Source organism: Strongyloides ratti (assembly GCF_001040885.1).
Source record: "Strongyloides ratti genome assembly S_ratti_ED321, chromosome : 2".
In the NCBI taxonomy this organism is placed as follows: domain Eukaryota; kingdom Metazoa; phylum Nematoda; class Chromadorea; order Rhabditida; family Strongyloididae; genus Strongyloides; species Strongyloides ratti.
The window spans coordinates 7,295,445-7,312,088 of record NC_037308.1 but is presented as its reverse complement, the minus strand read 5'-3'; the positions used below and the strand labels follow the sequence as shown (position 1 = coordinate 7,312,088).

At 24.2% G+C, this 16,644-nt stretch overlaps 5 protein-coding genes across 5 annotated transcripts; 3 read left to right on the top strand and 2 right to left on the bottom strand.

Annotated features, from left to right (window-relative positions):
* Window positions 1–1,818: 1,818 nt before the first annotated feature.
* On the top strand, window positions 1,819–3,012 carry SRAE_2000232400 (Histone methylation DOT1 domain and Histone H3-K79 methyltransferase family-containing protein; the record flags this gene model as incomplete). The annotated part of the gene is made up of 2 exons (XM_024653381.1): window positions 1,819–2,018; window positions 2,064–3,012. 2 exons carry the CDS (start codon window positions 1,819–1,821, stop codon window positions 3,010–3,012), a joined length of 1,149 nt encoding a protein of 382 aa, XP_024506863.1.
* An 825-nt stretch (window positions 3,013–3,837) lies between these two features.
* SRAE_2000232300 (Protein dispatched) lies at window positions 3,838–8,363 on the bottom strand (the record flags this gene model as incomplete). Its single annotated transcript, XM_024653380.1, has 5 exons — window positions 3,838–4,107; window positions 4,162–4,209; window positions 4,253–4,572; window positions 5,461–8,128; window positions 8,202–8,363. The coding sequence occupies 5 exons, from the start codon at window positions 8,361–8,363 to the stop codon at window positions 3,838–3,840; spliced, it is 3,468 nt and encodes a 1,155-aa protein (XP_024506862.1).
* A 1,152-nt stretch (window positions 8,364–9,515) lies between these two features.
* Window positions 9,516–13,554, bottom strand: SRAE_2000232200 (Hypothetical protein; the record flags this gene model as incomplete). The annotated part of the gene is made up of 3 exons (XM_024653379.1): window positions 9,516–9,821; window positions 9,937–13,329; window positions 13,369–13,554. 3 exons carry the CDS (start codon window positions 13,552–13,554, stop codon window positions 9,516–9,518), a joined length of 3,885 nt encoding a protein of 1,294 aa, XP_024506861.1.
* Window positions 13,555–13,869: 315 nt separating this feature from the next.
* On the top strand, window positions 13,870–14,643 carry SRAE_2000232100 (Glucose/ribitol dehydrogenase family and NAD(P)-binding domain-containing protein; the record flags this gene model as incomplete). The annotated part of the gene is made up of 1 exon (XM_024653378.1): window positions 13,870–14,643. One exon carries the CDS (start codon window positions 13,870–13,872, stop codon window positions 14,641–14,643), a length of 774 nt encoding a protein of 257 aa, XP_024506860.1.
* Window positions 14,644–14,661: 18 nt separating this feature from the next.
* SRAE_2000232000 (Probable Xaa-Pro aminopeptidase 3) lies at window positions 14,662–16,225 on the top strand (the record flags this gene model as incomplete). The annotated part of the gene is made up of 3 exons (XM_024653377.1): window positions 14,662–14,669; window positions 14,807–15,894; window positions 15,981–16,225. 3 exons carry the CDS (start codon window positions 14,662–14,664, stop codon window positions 16,223–16,225), a joined length of 1,341 nt encoding a protein of 446 aa, XP_024506859.1.
* Between the last annotated feature and the right edge of the window lie 419 nt (window positions 16,226–16,644).

Sequence of the window (16,644 nt, the reverse complement as noted above, 5' to 3'; positions counted from 1 at the left end):
ATTGTAAATATTAAATTTTTACATATTTTTATTTCATAATAATTTTGATAAATCTAACCAATTACATTTTTCTGTTTTGTATTTATTTTCTATAAAAGAATTATATGTAAAATTTAAAAAATTTAATAAACTTAATAAAATTTTAAATACTAATTTTATCTTCATTAATTAAGTGTAGTTTTACTTTTCTATTATTTTTTAAAAAAAAAAACAAAAAACTTTTATTTACATTAATAATTCTAGAAAAGTAAGCGTAGTATAGTAAATGTATATAAGTAATGTATAATATTCTTTACTATATTTATTTTATAATTATAAACTATGAATTTTATGTAGAAACAAATCCAAAGTTTCCAAGTTCTCCAATTTTGATTCTAGCTAAATAATAATTTCATGCACTATTTTTTTATATGAAAATTTTTTTGTTTTTATAATCAATTGTGAAAATTGTATAATCATTTTTGAACTTTTTTATGGTCGTTTTATGACAATAGTTAATTTATTTTAAAGCTTTTGAAAAGTAATAAATTTTGAATACAATTATAAGTGCAAAAAAATTCAAATTTTGGAAATTATGATCAATAAACGTTAAGTGCAAAAGTGGGGAAATATTTCTAAGTTAAACTCGACTTTCATGATATAGTAAAGAATTGTAAAACTTAATAACGTATTCCACATAACTTTTTTCCAAGGAGTCTATCAAATTTGTTCTCATCTCTATATGACTTTTTAAACTCTAAATATGATAAGAAGTGGTGATATAAAAAACGTTTAAGCACATACTTATAGCTTATGTTAGAAAGCTTTTAAAAAAACGAAACTTAATGCGTTGGATATTTTTCAACTTTTTAGATATATCATATGCTGAAATATTTTTCAATTTCCATTCGTTCTTAACATTTAACACTTGGTATTTTTTTGCGCTTAACTTTTAAGATCATTTTTTATATCTTTTAACGATAAAAAATATAAAAATATTATAAAAGTAAATTCAAGATAAAAGTTTACTAGAAGTCAATTGCAAAAATCCGCTTATTTGTATTATTATGTTGAAGCGAGATATGACAGAAGACGGAAAATTTTGAAAAATATTAACTGTTTCCATCTTATCAATATCTAGGCCAATATTTATAATACAGGAATAAAACTACATTTTAACAATTTCTTTAAAAAATCTATTTTTATCAGAAAATTTGATAATTCTAAGTATATTATATTACTAAGATGCAGAAATTGCTCAAGAATTCCAAATTTCAACTTGGATTATGTTGTCTCTTATGAATTAATTCAACAACCAAAACATTTACTTTCAAATATTATTACACGCATGAAATAAAATCAATTGAATTTATTTTGCATAATGAAACTGTTAAAAATTAAATTTTTTTTTCATACTACTAATAATTATTTCATTAAAAATATATCTCGTTAACTTATAAATTCTCTTTTATTTTTTATTAATAAAAGTTACTTGTGATTGTTACTTTTTTTTTAAAATAAGTTTTTAAACACTTTTTGAAAAAAATTTATTTGTAAATTTTAATTAAAGACTGGTTCTGCATTTTGACATATAAATTCCTTTGGGTGAGATAAAAAAAGGCTATTTTATTCCAACGATTTTTTTTTTACTTTTCGTTTTAAAAATCTAGAATTTGGATAACGATAAATTTTAAAAAGATGTTTTTTTTATAATTTTTTTAGAATCATATTTTTAATTTTTATTATGGTTATTGCAGAATAATGTTAAATTCTTTAAATAAAAGATATTTAAATGTCTTTAAAATAAAGGACACAAATATTTTTTTTATTGTCACTGAAATGATATCACCGACAAATTTTTCATCTCAAAAAATTATCTTGCTTTTAAGGGATTTAGATGTTTATAGTGTACCTTTCAAAATGGAAGTCATATGTGTTGAAGATTTACCGGAAGAAATTGGAGTAGCAAGTGAATTAGGGTTTCAAAAAGTTTTAGTCAAACCATTTTATTTTATGGTTATTGCAAGATGTTCTCAGGCGTAAGTAGTTAAATTTACAAGTAACTATAAAATTTACATTTTTAGTATGGCTTTAGAAAATTGTCCTAAATTTGGTAGTTTTTGTAGTGATACTTTAGAAGATTACAATGAAGACATTGAAAAATATACTCAAATGATTTTTAATGATTTAAAGCGTAGTGATGTTGTAGATGAAGTTATAAGATTTTTAGTTTCAATTATAAGATATCGTGATGAGGTTAGGAATTATTTTGCCTCAGAATATAAAAATATCTTTCCTAAACCTTCTGACGCTCCAAAACTAAAGACAATGACTGAGGTACAGTCAACACTTCTCTTTAATAGGATTAAAGAATGTTTTGCCAAAAAAAAGATATTGCAAAGGTACTACAATGCCGGAACTGAATATGTATATGGGGAATTAAATCCACATGCATTTTTCCAGGTAGATTCAGAAGAACGAAGTTGTTATGAGGGTGATAATTTTTTTGATTGTGGTGCTGGAATTTTTAATATGGTAGCAATTGCCTCAGCAACTAAATTTGTACATCGCAGTATTGGTATTGAAATCAATCCTGGTGTTGCTTGTCCAGGAGCATTATTATTACTTGGATTTTATCATGTGGCTCGATTTGCCAATTATCACTTCAATAGCTCCACTCACATTATTGGCAATTTTAATAATCCAGTTTTGGAGAAATTATTGTTTTCAAGACCATCTACGATAATAGTAAATAATTTTGTTCTTTCTCCCGCCACTATGGATCCATTTTTTGAGAAATTAGCTAAAAATCACAAAAATTCCATTAAATTTGTCCTAACTAAAGAACCTTCATTTTGTAGAAAGTTACCATTTCAAGATGATGATAAACGTGAAAAATTAACTGATGATAGAAAAAGAGTAAAAGGTGATATTTTAACAAATAATGGTTTTATCAAAAAAGAACTTAGTCATATTCAAAGAGCTGGTTCATGGACAGATAATACAGTGAAATTATACTTCTACTATAGATAGTTTTAGAATCATATTTTTTCATCTTAACTCTCTTCGTTAAAATTTTTTTTAAATATATTGTTTGTTATAAGTATCTTTTTTATTAAGTTTAAAATTTTTGTCTTTTTGTAAAATTATATAAATTTTTAATTTTTAAATATATATTTATTTTAAAATATATTTTATAAAACATTTTTACATGATAATTATTTATATTAAAAGAACATAAATACTTTAAATTAATTTGTGTTAAAGATTAATAATCATACCCTTTTTCATATATAATATAAATTGTTATAAATCTATCGTTAATAATATTAATACTTTAGTTACTTACAAAAATAATGATGTTTAAAATACTTGTTTATTTTAAATAATAACTACAACAGTAATATTATATATTTTTAAAAAGTAATGAAAAAAGTGTGTATAATGTAAATTATTTTAAAATTTTATTGGTCTTTTTTGTTTTCAAATAAAATACACTTATATTAATGTATTGTCTCTAGTACTTAACTTCATAAAGTTTTATTTGGTTATTTTAACAACTTTTGTAACTATCTATCTATGTTGTATATTTAAACACATAACATTACTATCAATAACACATAAATGACACGCTCCTTAGGAAAATGTACCCATATTTACTTTCCAGTATTTTATGTGAAATTAAAATTAATCTTTTCTATGTAGAAAAAAGCGCATAATCTTATCTATGATTGAATAAATAAACTTTTAAAACGATATCACGAAAATTTTTATTTATTTCAATATTAATATGAAATACAATCTATCATATTTTAACAAGAACAATAATCATCTGAGATAATGAAAAGAAGTCCAGATTTAGTATGGTACTTTTGAACGGGATTCAACGTAACTCTTAATTGTTGGAAGAGAGTAAATTTTATCAACAAAAGCTTTGATCTCTGGATATTTTGCAGCAACAGTTTGACATGTATTAACAACATTTCCAAGTTTTTCAGCGGCAAAAAAGTCAACCCACGACAAACCAGCTTTTGTTAAATAACCATTTCCAGCAGCCTTCAACCAATTAGTAATAACTGGGAAATATTGTTCAACAGCTGGTAATACCTTATTTTTCCATTCAGCATCCTATATTTATAAATAGAAAAAAATAATAATAATTACAAGTTAATATATACTAACCTTGTCACCTTGCATAAATCCAAGTATAATAATAAAGTAATCATGTGCCTATAAAACTTATGTTATTGTATAAAATTAGACTAAACTCTACCTTGTTATCAAATTCCTTGACATATTCAGCAATAGAATCAGCCATAGCCTTGTCAACTTCATTACCTGGGCAAAGGCCAAATTTGTTTCCCAAAAATCTATAAATTGCAAATGATTGAGCAATTTGTTTTCCTTCAACTTCTAAAACTGGAACTTGTCCAAATGGAGTTGTTGGTTTAATTTTTGGCCAAACAGAATGATCAATAACATTATCGTCAAAATCTACTCCAGCATGTCTAAACATAAGTCTTGCTGGTTCACCATATCCACGAACTCCAAAATATGTAAGTTTGTATACCATTGTTGTAAATCGACTATCTCCTAAAAAATAATAATAATTATAAAAATATTTTTTTATATAAGTACTTTAAAAATAAATCGTAATTTTTAAAAATAATTTAACAAAAATGTACAATGTCATTTTCTTTTATAAAAATAGTTACAAACAGTAAAATATTTTTATAAAATGAAATTAAATGTAAATTTACGCCTTTTATAGTTATTTTAATACGTATGTCAATTATTACTCATGTATAGAGAAAGTTCGAGAAGTATATAATTGCAAAAATAGTCATTACTATTTAACTTTTACCAATGATAGGAATTATAATTGTAATAAAAGTGTTCAAAATAAACCTTGTAAATCATAAAAGTCAATGTTTTAAAATATAAGCTTTTATATTAAGTTGTTACTAACATTACTATATCAGAGAGATAATTATATTCAAAGATAAAAAAGAAATAATTGACTATAGTATAAAAAAAAATTTACATCAAAGATACTTAGAAGAATTTTTATGTTAAAATGAAATGACAATAATACAAAAAAAGTTTATATTTCTTTGCAAGTATTGTTTATGTTAGAAACAAATAGAAAAAAAAATATTACTTTTCAAATAAAATATAATCACTTTTTAAATAAGTAAATATATTTTAAATGTAAACAATTTTATTTAATATGAATTAAAAAATTTATTGAGAACCCGTTAAAAATTAAAATAAAAAAAAAAAGATCTTTGGTAAATTATAATTGTTGAAATATATAAATTTTTGACATCTATTAAGAATACGTCTATACAAATATTTATATTGTACGTTTTTTTTTATTATTTTAATAAATGTCGATTATGTTTTTGTTTAATTTTAAAGAAGTATTCTTGTACCACATATTTAAAAACTAAAATTTTGCAAAAGTTTTCATCTTTTCACCTGGAAATTTTTGTTCTTTTTTACAATAATTACAATCATCATTCTCTTTCAATGTCATATATAACAGAGGTAAAAAGAAAAATGTTGAAAAAATATAACTTGCCAATATAGATACAACTAAAAACATTCCTACTTGAAAAAATGCATGTGTTATAGAAAATAACATTACAAATCCAGCTAAAAAACTAGTGGATGCTGCTAATGCAACTGGTACAGCTGCTGTTTTTAATGCTTGCTCAATTCTATGATAAACACATCCTGATTTTGGAATTGCAGCTCCATAATGAAGAGTATAGTCAAAGGATAATCCAACAACAAGAACAAGAATAACTGCTTCAAGAACACCTAATTCCCATCCAAAAAATACAACTGTTCCTCCAGATGATATAACAATAAATGTTATACATATTAATGCAACAATACTTTTTAATTTAAGGCATATAAATGCAAAAATTGCAACAACAAAAATTGAAATATATGTACTATATTGACAATCAGAAACAATTGCTTTTTGTAAATCTATCCATATTGACATAAGACTCCATTCCGGAGAATACCAAAAATTATTTGATGACATCATAGGAATAAATTCATTATCAAATTTATCAAATGCTTCTGATAATAATTTAAATCTATGATTATATTTTAATTGTGTTGGTAATAATGCTGTATACCCAACAAATTCAAAAGTAACATTATGATATATTGGTGTATCATTAAACATTGTAGGTATTTGTGTTGTTGATATTCTCATACAATAATCTAAGAAATCATCTTCAAAATATTTATTTGTTACATTACAACAAGCTGCATCTGGTGTACATGGTAAAGTTTTAGACCAATCTAAAAATCTTTCAGGCCAAAATTTTGTAGGATGTTGAACAAAGGGTAAATTTCTCATACGATAAAGTTCTTTTGCTAAATTTTTTAATTCTGTTAACGTTCGAATTCTAAATCTTTTATCTACAGTAACATTAGTAACTTTATCAGCATTAAAATGTGAAAGTGATTGAACTTTATTAAGTCCCCAAACTAATCGCATATTTAATGGTAATGCTAATTTTGTTTCTACAAATTCAAATTGAATTTCTGCATTGTTATCAAACCACTCATGAAGATTGTTTCTAGCAAATAATTGTAAAGGATTATATTGTGGTAAATGTAATTGATTAATAATAATAAAAATAGATATTCCTGAATAAATTGTTAAGGACACAATCCAAACAAATCGACCTTGTATAACAACAGCCGGTAAGATTTCATTAATTGAATGGTTAATTAATTTATTCATCCACTTAATTGTTGGTGGTTTTAAACGAGGACAAATTTGTTTTGATAATTTTTTTTCTAATGCTACAAAGGCTGGTAGAAATGAAATTAATAGAAAATAGTTAAATGTTAATGTAAAACCAGCAAATAATCCAAATGATCGAAATACAATTACTTTTGATAATATGTTAACAAAAAATGGCACTACAGTTGAAAATTGTGTTAAAAACATTGTTGTTGCTATATGTTTTAAACTTTCATGAAATGTATATACATCAAAGTTCTCACCACTTTTAAATGATGAATATACTAAAAAAGCATCATCACTTCCAATTGCTATTAATAATACAAATACAACTAAATTTAATAATGGAAAATCTTGGGTAAAAAATGTATAAACCGCTAAAGCGGATAAAACTGATGTTGATAACATATATAGTATTGCTAATGTATAAGTAATAGAAAAAGAATATAATCCAATAATAATAAAAACTATTATAGCTGCAATAATTGCAAGTTTTGAATCCCTAATTGCATAAGGTAATAATAAATCTCTTTTTACCTCAAAATTAAGACCTTTTAATTGTATAAATTTTGATTTTTTAAATATTTCCTTTAATTTTTTTTCTAATTCTACATATTTCTTAATATTTACATCCATTCCTTGTAATTTATACGCTGTATATGAAAAAAATGGTAAATAATTATTTAAATAAATTGGTCTTCCAGGTATATATTTAGGTAATATTCTATAAAATAAATCAAAAACCATTTGACTTGAACAATTTTTTGGTATTTCATCATTTTCACAACTTAAACATGTTTCTATTGTTAAAGGATTTCCTAATTTATGACAATGTTTTCTACATGAAATAATTTGATCTCTGTATGGCAGGCATGTTTCCATTAAACTTTTTGAATATTGAATATCATCATAATTCATAAATGTACAATTAACTCTATAGTTTGGTGAAAAACATGAAAAAAAATTTGCAATATGAAATATACTTTTGTATGGTGTCATACCACCAAAATACATAATTTCATCCATCAATTCATCTTGTAATAAACACATATCTGTAAGAAAATCAGGATCAAATATTTTATCAATTGATGGTATTTCTATGACAAATTGTGACAAATAATCCATTGCAGGTATGGGATTCTCATAACATGCTACATTAGTTAAAGATGCAACTAAATTATCAGCCCAATTTCTTTTTAATCTTGAATTTTGTAATTTAATGTCATTATTTTTTTTAAATGATGCTTCAATTAAATTTTGTTCATTAATATTATCATATTGAAATGGTACCCTGTTACCTAATGATAAAATACCTTGAATTTGATCCCATGCCAAACGTGGTCCTGAATAATATGTATCTCGTGTATCAAAACCCTAAAAATAATAATTTAATATATATTTATAAATACTTTATGAAAAAAAAAAAAAAAAATTAATAATATTATACCTTTTCTGGATTATTTGTTAAATGTATTGGTTTAATAAATAATATAATTAATGGAATAACAGTAAAAAATATTATTGTCAATAAAATTATTATCAAGGGAAATTTAAATATAAATTTTGAATATGGAAATATATCCCAATATACAGACCGGCAAATAATCATTTTTTGAATTTATAATAAATTCAAATAAATTTTTTTTTCTATCTAATAAATATAAATAAAAGTAAAAATGTTAGATGGCACTTATTGGTAAGTGATACCTACAAGTTTGATTTTCTAAATAATTCAATTGTTAAGTTATGTATTAATAATGGTTTAGTATTAAAAATCTAATATTTACACTATAGATGTATACCAAGAAAATAGTATGACGATATAATTGTACTTTTGTTAAAATATAATATAAAAATAGGTCATATAGGTGGAGGAGTCATGAATAGTAGGAAGTATTGTAGAATTTAAATGGAGCCATTCATTTTATATTTTACGATTTAATATATCTAGTTTAAAAGATAGAATAATCTATCTTTTCAAACATTTATTGTTTATAAAACCATAAAAAAAAAGTAGCCAGTTTGATAATATATTTAAAATATACAAAAACTAAATTAATAAATTTTTATTGAAATGTAAATGATATAATTAGAAAATGAGCTGGATAATATTTTTAGAAGTGATTCATAAAGATTATCTCAACATGAACCTTAAATCAAAAATTTAATATTGTTGTTTTTAAAAAAAAGTTATATTTTCTTATCATTGTAGTGGTTGTTATTAAAAATTACTGTCAATTTTTTGCTTATTAATTACATCTTATACTATCAATTACTTTTTTTTACTCACGTTTTTTTTGATAATTTTTAACAATAGATTTATCATGTTATCTAGTATACAATAGTTTTAATCCAATTTGCGTTACTTTCTGACAATCAATTCTTCTGAATTACCAAGTTATTATGTATTAAAAACTTGACTATTAATGCTTGTTGTGAAATTTAAATATTATTGTTTTTTAAGAATACTTTTGAATATGATTAATCAAAAAATGTCTATTAAAACTTAGATTTATAATCTTTAAATGTTGTTTTAAAGAATGTCATTATAGTTTTTGTAAAAATTGTTCATCTTTGAAAATTCATGTTGGAATTAGATGTTTAAAAGTAAAATTTTTTTTAATTATACATAACAAAAAACTATTTATTTTTGTAAAAAATATTTTTATTGTATGACAAAAAAAATATTTGTAAATATCAATTTACAACAAATACTAATTTCGCTCTGATATTTATATAAAAACACAATTTAAAAAAAAAATTAAAAAATTGAAAAAAATTTTTCACACTTCATTTCTCGTTTATATGTACTTTGAATGACGATTTCAAAATACTTAATTGCTAAATTATAATTATGAAGAATTGTATCATTTTTTTTATATTCAGCTTTTAATTTCTTCATTGTACTATTTGTTTTTTCCTCATTATCAAAATCATTAGTCTCATTGAAAAATCCTTCTTTACTCATTTTATATATATTATAAATGTTACCATTAATTAATGATGATAATGATTCAAGGCAGTTCCATTCTAACATTTCTTTTTTCTGATTACATTTAGACATAAACTAAAATAAAAAAGTAAAAATAAACAAAAAATTATCAGTAAGATTCAAGGTCGATTGTCGTACACTCTTGTGGCCTATGAAGAGGGTCAGCATAGGATTATTAAACAAAACTTACTTGATTTAATATTGATGTTAATGCCTTATATAAATTCGTAAGCATCTCAGCAACAACATTTTTATTACAATCATAGTCAATACTAGTTTCAACAATGTCACAAACATATTTCATAATCATGTCACAATCATTAAAAAGTAAAGTAAGAAACTGATCAGTAAAGTCAAGATATAAATGGGAATATATATGAACAGAAGTTTCTACATTATGAATCATCTTTTGAATGATTTTAACATGCATATTAAAAATGTCATTTACATTTTCGTAAGTTATAGATTTTAATGTTCTTTTAAGGTATTTTTCATCATCCGTTCCTGTTGATGCAAGTATAATAGTGATGGAATCAATAACTGTTGATAACATTTTATTAATACTACCGTTACTGTATATTTGTGAGGAAAACACAAGTTTAAAAACAAGTTTCCAGAGTTCATTTGCAATGTCAGTTATTTGTGTTAAATTCTTTTTTGAATAAATCTTCATAGTTAATTTACAAGCATCAAGAAGAAATCGTTTTTTAACAGAACAATATGAATTTGGTATGATATCAACAATGTGATTAAAAAGTTTAAGAAATGCTTCACCTCTTCTTAAGATTTCTTTGGGGTTACTTAAAAATTCTTCCTCTGCAGAAATTGTAGATGCTATACCAGAAAATACAAAGAAGCAATAGTAAGTTCCTATGGTATTAATATATTTATCCTCAGATATTGGTTTTATTTGAGTGTCACCATTACTATCATGGAATGCTAGAATTTCTTTAAAAATAATAGCTAATGTAGATTCTGAATTGGCTTCATACTTTTTTGTTATATATATTAGAATGTGGATAAAAGTTTCTAATGCAAGAGTTCTTATATTATCATTAAAAGGAATTAATGAAAAAAATGAACCTTTTTTTACGTAAAATATGTGATAAAGGTTTGTAGCAATACTTGATAACATTTTCATACTAAGAGTTCCATGAACGTTAAAGGCATCTATATTTATAATTTTTTCATGGAAACATTGAACAACAAATTTAGTTAATACAATACGATTTTCTTCTGTTAAAACTTTTTCATTGTTTCCTTCTTCTTCAAGTGAAACAACTGTATTTAACATAGATGACAAAATTTTATCATCTAACTCAACTGGACTTAATTTATCAAAACAACTTGTTAAATTATGTCCCTTAATTTTTACATTATTTTTTTTTACAGTTGAAAGAATATTTTGTAATTTCTCACGATTCGTTAATAAATTAATAAATGATTCACAAGATTGTTTCTTGTTTATTATATCACCAAAACTCCACATATATTCTAGAGAAATATTATACATCTGAAGCATCAATTTTGCATAAACAATATTTTTCGCTCCTTCAATATTATTTATAGACATACAAAAATCACTAGAAATTTGAAAATCATCTAAAGATTTTTCTTTTACTTGATTTAATATTAACTCAACTTTTTCTTCAAGTTTAAATGCATTACTTTCCACAACACTATTATTGATATCCCGAAGAACAGAAAGTCTAATTATTCTAGTTATTGCAGCTATCAATTGTGGTAATGGTTTGTTAATGATTATGATGCCATTATCAGATGTAACAATTTCATCCATTGACACGTCATTAATATTATACATTTCTTCCAACAACAAATGAAGTGAATGAGGAATAATATTGCTATTTTTAACACAATTGTCAATCAAATTTTTGTACAAAATTGACTTAGTTGTAGCTCCTTTAAGTAAACTTTTTTTTATAATTGCATAAATATCAAGAGCTATAACTTCATCTGGAGATTTTTTGTAACCATTTTTTGCAGAAAGTGTAGCATAAGTAGCAAATGATTGTGAATAATTATTCATTTCAACTACATCCGCTTGTTCTGTCACGGCACGTAATAAATAAAAAAGAAGAGGAATAACTTTATCGTGAGTTGTTGTTTGCCTCATACAACTTTTAACTTCCTCAAGTACAATCTTTCGCAATTCTACATGTTCCATTATTATTGGAAGTAATGCACGAATAACTGTACAACATAAATCACCATCTGGGGCTTTAAAAATATTTTCAATAAAATTAGATATTAATTTCCAACATTCGCTTAGTTTTTCTTTATCTCTTTTAACAACATTAATTAAAATATCAATAAAGAAAATACATGCACTGCCATTACAAATTGAATTCTTTATTAATTTGAAAAGGCATTCAATGCATTTGCAAAATGTCATTTCATCCATAGTTATTATCTTCAAAAAAATCCATTTTCCAAGAAATGCTATAGAATCTTCTCCACAAATAACATTTTTCTTCACATCATTATTACTTTCTTTTGTCTTGTATGAAATTAAAGATAAACATAAATCTTCTATTCCAGGCATAAACATAGATTTATATTCTTCATCTAAATCAAAAACTTCAAATAAAACACTAAATTTTTCCTTCCATGTAGAAACTGGAGAAGTTCCAATAACATGGATTAACCAAGCATTATTATCTAATTCAAAAGAACTTTTCCAAAGACGTATAAAAATATCGACAACATCTTTTACAGCCTTTTCAGTGAGAATCTTTGATGAACATAAAATTATAGCAACAATGAATCCAAAAGAAGAATTCATAACAGATGTCATTGAAGATTTTAATATTGAAAGTAATCTACATACAATTAATTCATCTTTAGAAATGAGTTCATAAAATTCAACAAACATAGGCTTAGCTTCTATTAACTCAATAGAAGATAATTGTTTCCAACATTGAAAGTACTTCTCAAACAACATATGTACGTCTTTGTCATCCATGTCTTGTAAAAAGTTAAAGCATTTTTTAAGAAAATTAGCGCGTTCAGAAGTTGTAAAAGACTCAAAAGAATTTGAAAAAACATTTTCAATGTATAATCTATAAATATCTGGAACATTAAAGTAGGATGTTAAACGGAATGCATCACAAGATCCTGAAGAATTAGTATCTTCTAAAATACTAAAGAAAAATAGCTGAATAAATTCAACTCCTGACTGTCCATCCATACCCTTATCCGATAATTCGTTAAACATGCAAATTCTCCGTAAAATTAATGTTGAACCAATTAAAAAATGTTCCGGTAATTCATTTCCAACTTTAGATTCATTTATTTTTGAATTTATCAGACCAGCTAATTCAAGAAGATTTGAACTACTAATAAAAAAAATAATATTCTGAATTAATCCCATCAATATTCTAATTGAAACATGTTCAAGTTTAAAAGAATGTAAACTATTCAGCATATGCTTTGCCATTATAAATGCATATTCATCATTGTTTTCAACATGATCCAAAGCATAAATAAATCGTTTAAGAAAATTACAAAAATCTTTCCCACCATCAATCTTTGACCTTTCAGCAAAATGATCGTATAATTTTACCTACAAATAAATTATGAAATTAATAATATCAATACTTACAATTGTATCAGTAAAATCTGAATTATCAAAACATTTAGTTATATCAGCCAAAGATGCTTTAGATTGACTATTACCATGATTTTCATCATAGTTCATATCGCAAAATTCATGTGATAAAACATCAACATTTTCAACAAATTGCTTTACCCATTTATCATATTTTGACATTTTAAGTGAAGCAGACATTTTTTCGAATAGATACTTATTTTTAAATAAAGATAATATACAATCAATATGTACTGAATTAGGAATAAAAACTTCTACAAAAAAAAGACAGTGATCTTGAGAATTATTATCAAATACTGAGCACTTAAAAAAATGACCAACTGTTTATATATTAAGGAGGGAAAGGCAATCGTGTCAAAACATGAATTGGAATAGTATAGACGTTTAATTTAATATTTTTATTTTACATATAAAATGAGGTATATTTCTATTTTTTAAAAATATTTTCTATTTATTTCCAAGTTAAAAATTTATTTTTTTGTAGACATTAAAAAAATGAAACCACTTCAAACATTGGCTGGACAATGTGCTGTTGTGACTAATATTGCAACACCATTAGGTTATGCTTTGGCTCGAAGAATTGGTATGGCTGGAGCAAAAATTTTTGTAACCGGAACATGTAATGGAAAAACAACACGTGCTATTGAAACTCTTAGTGGTATAGGTGTTGATGTTACAGGAAATGTTATAGATATTACAAAAGAAGATGAAAGAAAAAAATTAATAGAAGTCGTTGATAATGAATTTGGAAAGTTAGATTCATTAGTTATAAATCACCAACAAAATACCGTTAAAGGACTCATTACAGATGCAACGACAAAAGATTTTAATGAAATGTGTAACAAGTATTTAACATCGTCTTTTGATTTATCAAACAAGTTTTATCCATTATTACAAAAATCAGAAAATCCTTCAGTTGTTTTAATGGCTTCAATTACTGGTTTTACTCCTTTTTTGGATGTTGGAGTGTATTCTGTTGTGAATTCAGGTATTCTTGGACTTACAAAAACTTTATCACAAATGTATGGACAAAAAAATTGTCGAGTTAATTCAGTTTCAGTTGGTATGATTTCTGAAGATGGAAGCGGTGCTATATGGGATGAACCAAATGATGAGTTACGGTCACAATTGGAACAACTTGTACCATTAGGCAGAGTTGGTAAAATTTATGAATGTACTAATACTGTTGAATTTTTATGTGGAAGAGGAGCTATGTTTACGACTGGTGAAAATTTTGTCATCAATGGTGGATTGTCTGTTAGGATTTAATATATTTTTTTTTTGTAGATGATTAGGTAATGTTTACATTTATAGTAATAGTTTATATATAATTAAATAAATAAAATTTTTTATTTTGTTAGTATGAGATAAGTTAACACTTAAACAAATATCTACAATATTTTCTTTCATTTGTATTAAAAAATTTTTAAAGAATGTTAAAATTAGTTAGGAATTGTTATACAAATTGTACAATAAAACCATCTGAATATCATTTAAGACAATCAAAACTAATTGATCTTATAAGAAAAGAAAACAATTCTAAAATTCCAATAACTGCTGTCATTCCAACTAATAAAACTTCTTTTTGTGCTCCTGATGTTCCTCATAAATTTCGACAATGTTCTTATTTCAGATATCTATGTGGTGGTGTTTTTCCAGATGCTAAATTAGTCATTACTTCAGAAGCTAATTCTTCAAATCATAAATCTATATTATTTTTAAAAGAAGAAACAGAACATGATAATATATGGCATGGAAAAAGAATTGATGATTTAACTATTAAAAAAAATGGAAGTTTAGATGAGATACTTCCATTATCAGAGTATGAAAATTTTTTAAATAGTAGAGAAAAATCCACATTTGGTTTTGATATGAGTAGAAATTTTGATGATATTGAAAAAAAATTGTTTTTAAAAGGAATTTCACGAACAAATATAGCTGATAAACTTGATGAATTGCGATGGATAAAATCAGAAGATGAAATAAATATAATACGAAAAACTTGTGAAATTGGTTCACGTTCAATGAATAGTGTAATTAAAAAAGGCCTAAATGTAAATCATGAAAATGTTTTTGTTGGACTTCTAGAATATGAAATGAGAAGACGTGGTGCAGATTGTTTAGCTTATCCTCCAGTTATTGGAGCCGGTAAACGTGCTAACATTATACATTATCTCGATGCAAATAGACCAATTAATTTTTCTGATTGTATATTAATTGATGCAGGTTGTGATTATGAAGGATACTCTTCAGACATTACTCGATGTTTTCCAATATCTGGTTCATTTACACCAATTCAAAAAGCATTATACGATGCATTAGATGAAGTTCATTCTGACTGTTTAGATTATTGTAATACAAGACAACCATTACTTTTAAGTGATCTTTATTTTTATATGCTAAAAAAAATGTCACAATATTTTTCTGAAATGCAACTTTTCAAAAATTCCTATCATACAGATGAAGAGTTGATACATATTGTTAATGATATATGTCCACATCATATTTCACATTACTTAGGTAGGTTTTTCTGATAATATATAGTAGAAAAAAAAACATTAAGTTTAACATTACTAAAATGTTTTGTGTCATTTTTAATTTTATAGGATTAGATGTTCATGATTCACCTAGTGTTAAAAGAAATATACCACTAACAGAAGGAGTTGTTTTTACTGTTGAACCTGGTGTTTATATAACAAATGATAATCCATTTGTAAGAGATGAATTTAAAGGTATTGGTTTTCGTATAGAAGATGACATTTTATATACAAAAAATGGAATTGAAAATTTAACGAAAAGTTGTATTAGAGATAGTAAAGATATTGAATATCACATGAAACCTTCATTTTGATTTTAAATTATATCTGTCAATAAAAACTTTAATATATAAAACAATAGTTTAAAAATATTTTTGATTAAATTTTGAAAAAAAAATTTATAATTTTTTTTATAAAAAGCATACTAACAATGTCATTTGATATTTGTTGATAAATGTCAATTTATAAAATATCCTTAAAATATCTCAATATATAAAAAAAAATTAAGATATTTCATAATACAAAAATTGACTTAATGTTTAATGTAAAGAAAGATTGCTTAGTCAGCATTAGATATACTCGAGATAAATTGATTTCACACAAATCACTTTCACAACCGGATCATAAGTTATAGATATTATAGTTTGTTAAAAAAGTTATTTGTACAGTAAAGTTAATGATGTTGAAGAGAGGTTATGTCTTCTTAAAAATTTAGTACAAATAGTGATAAAAT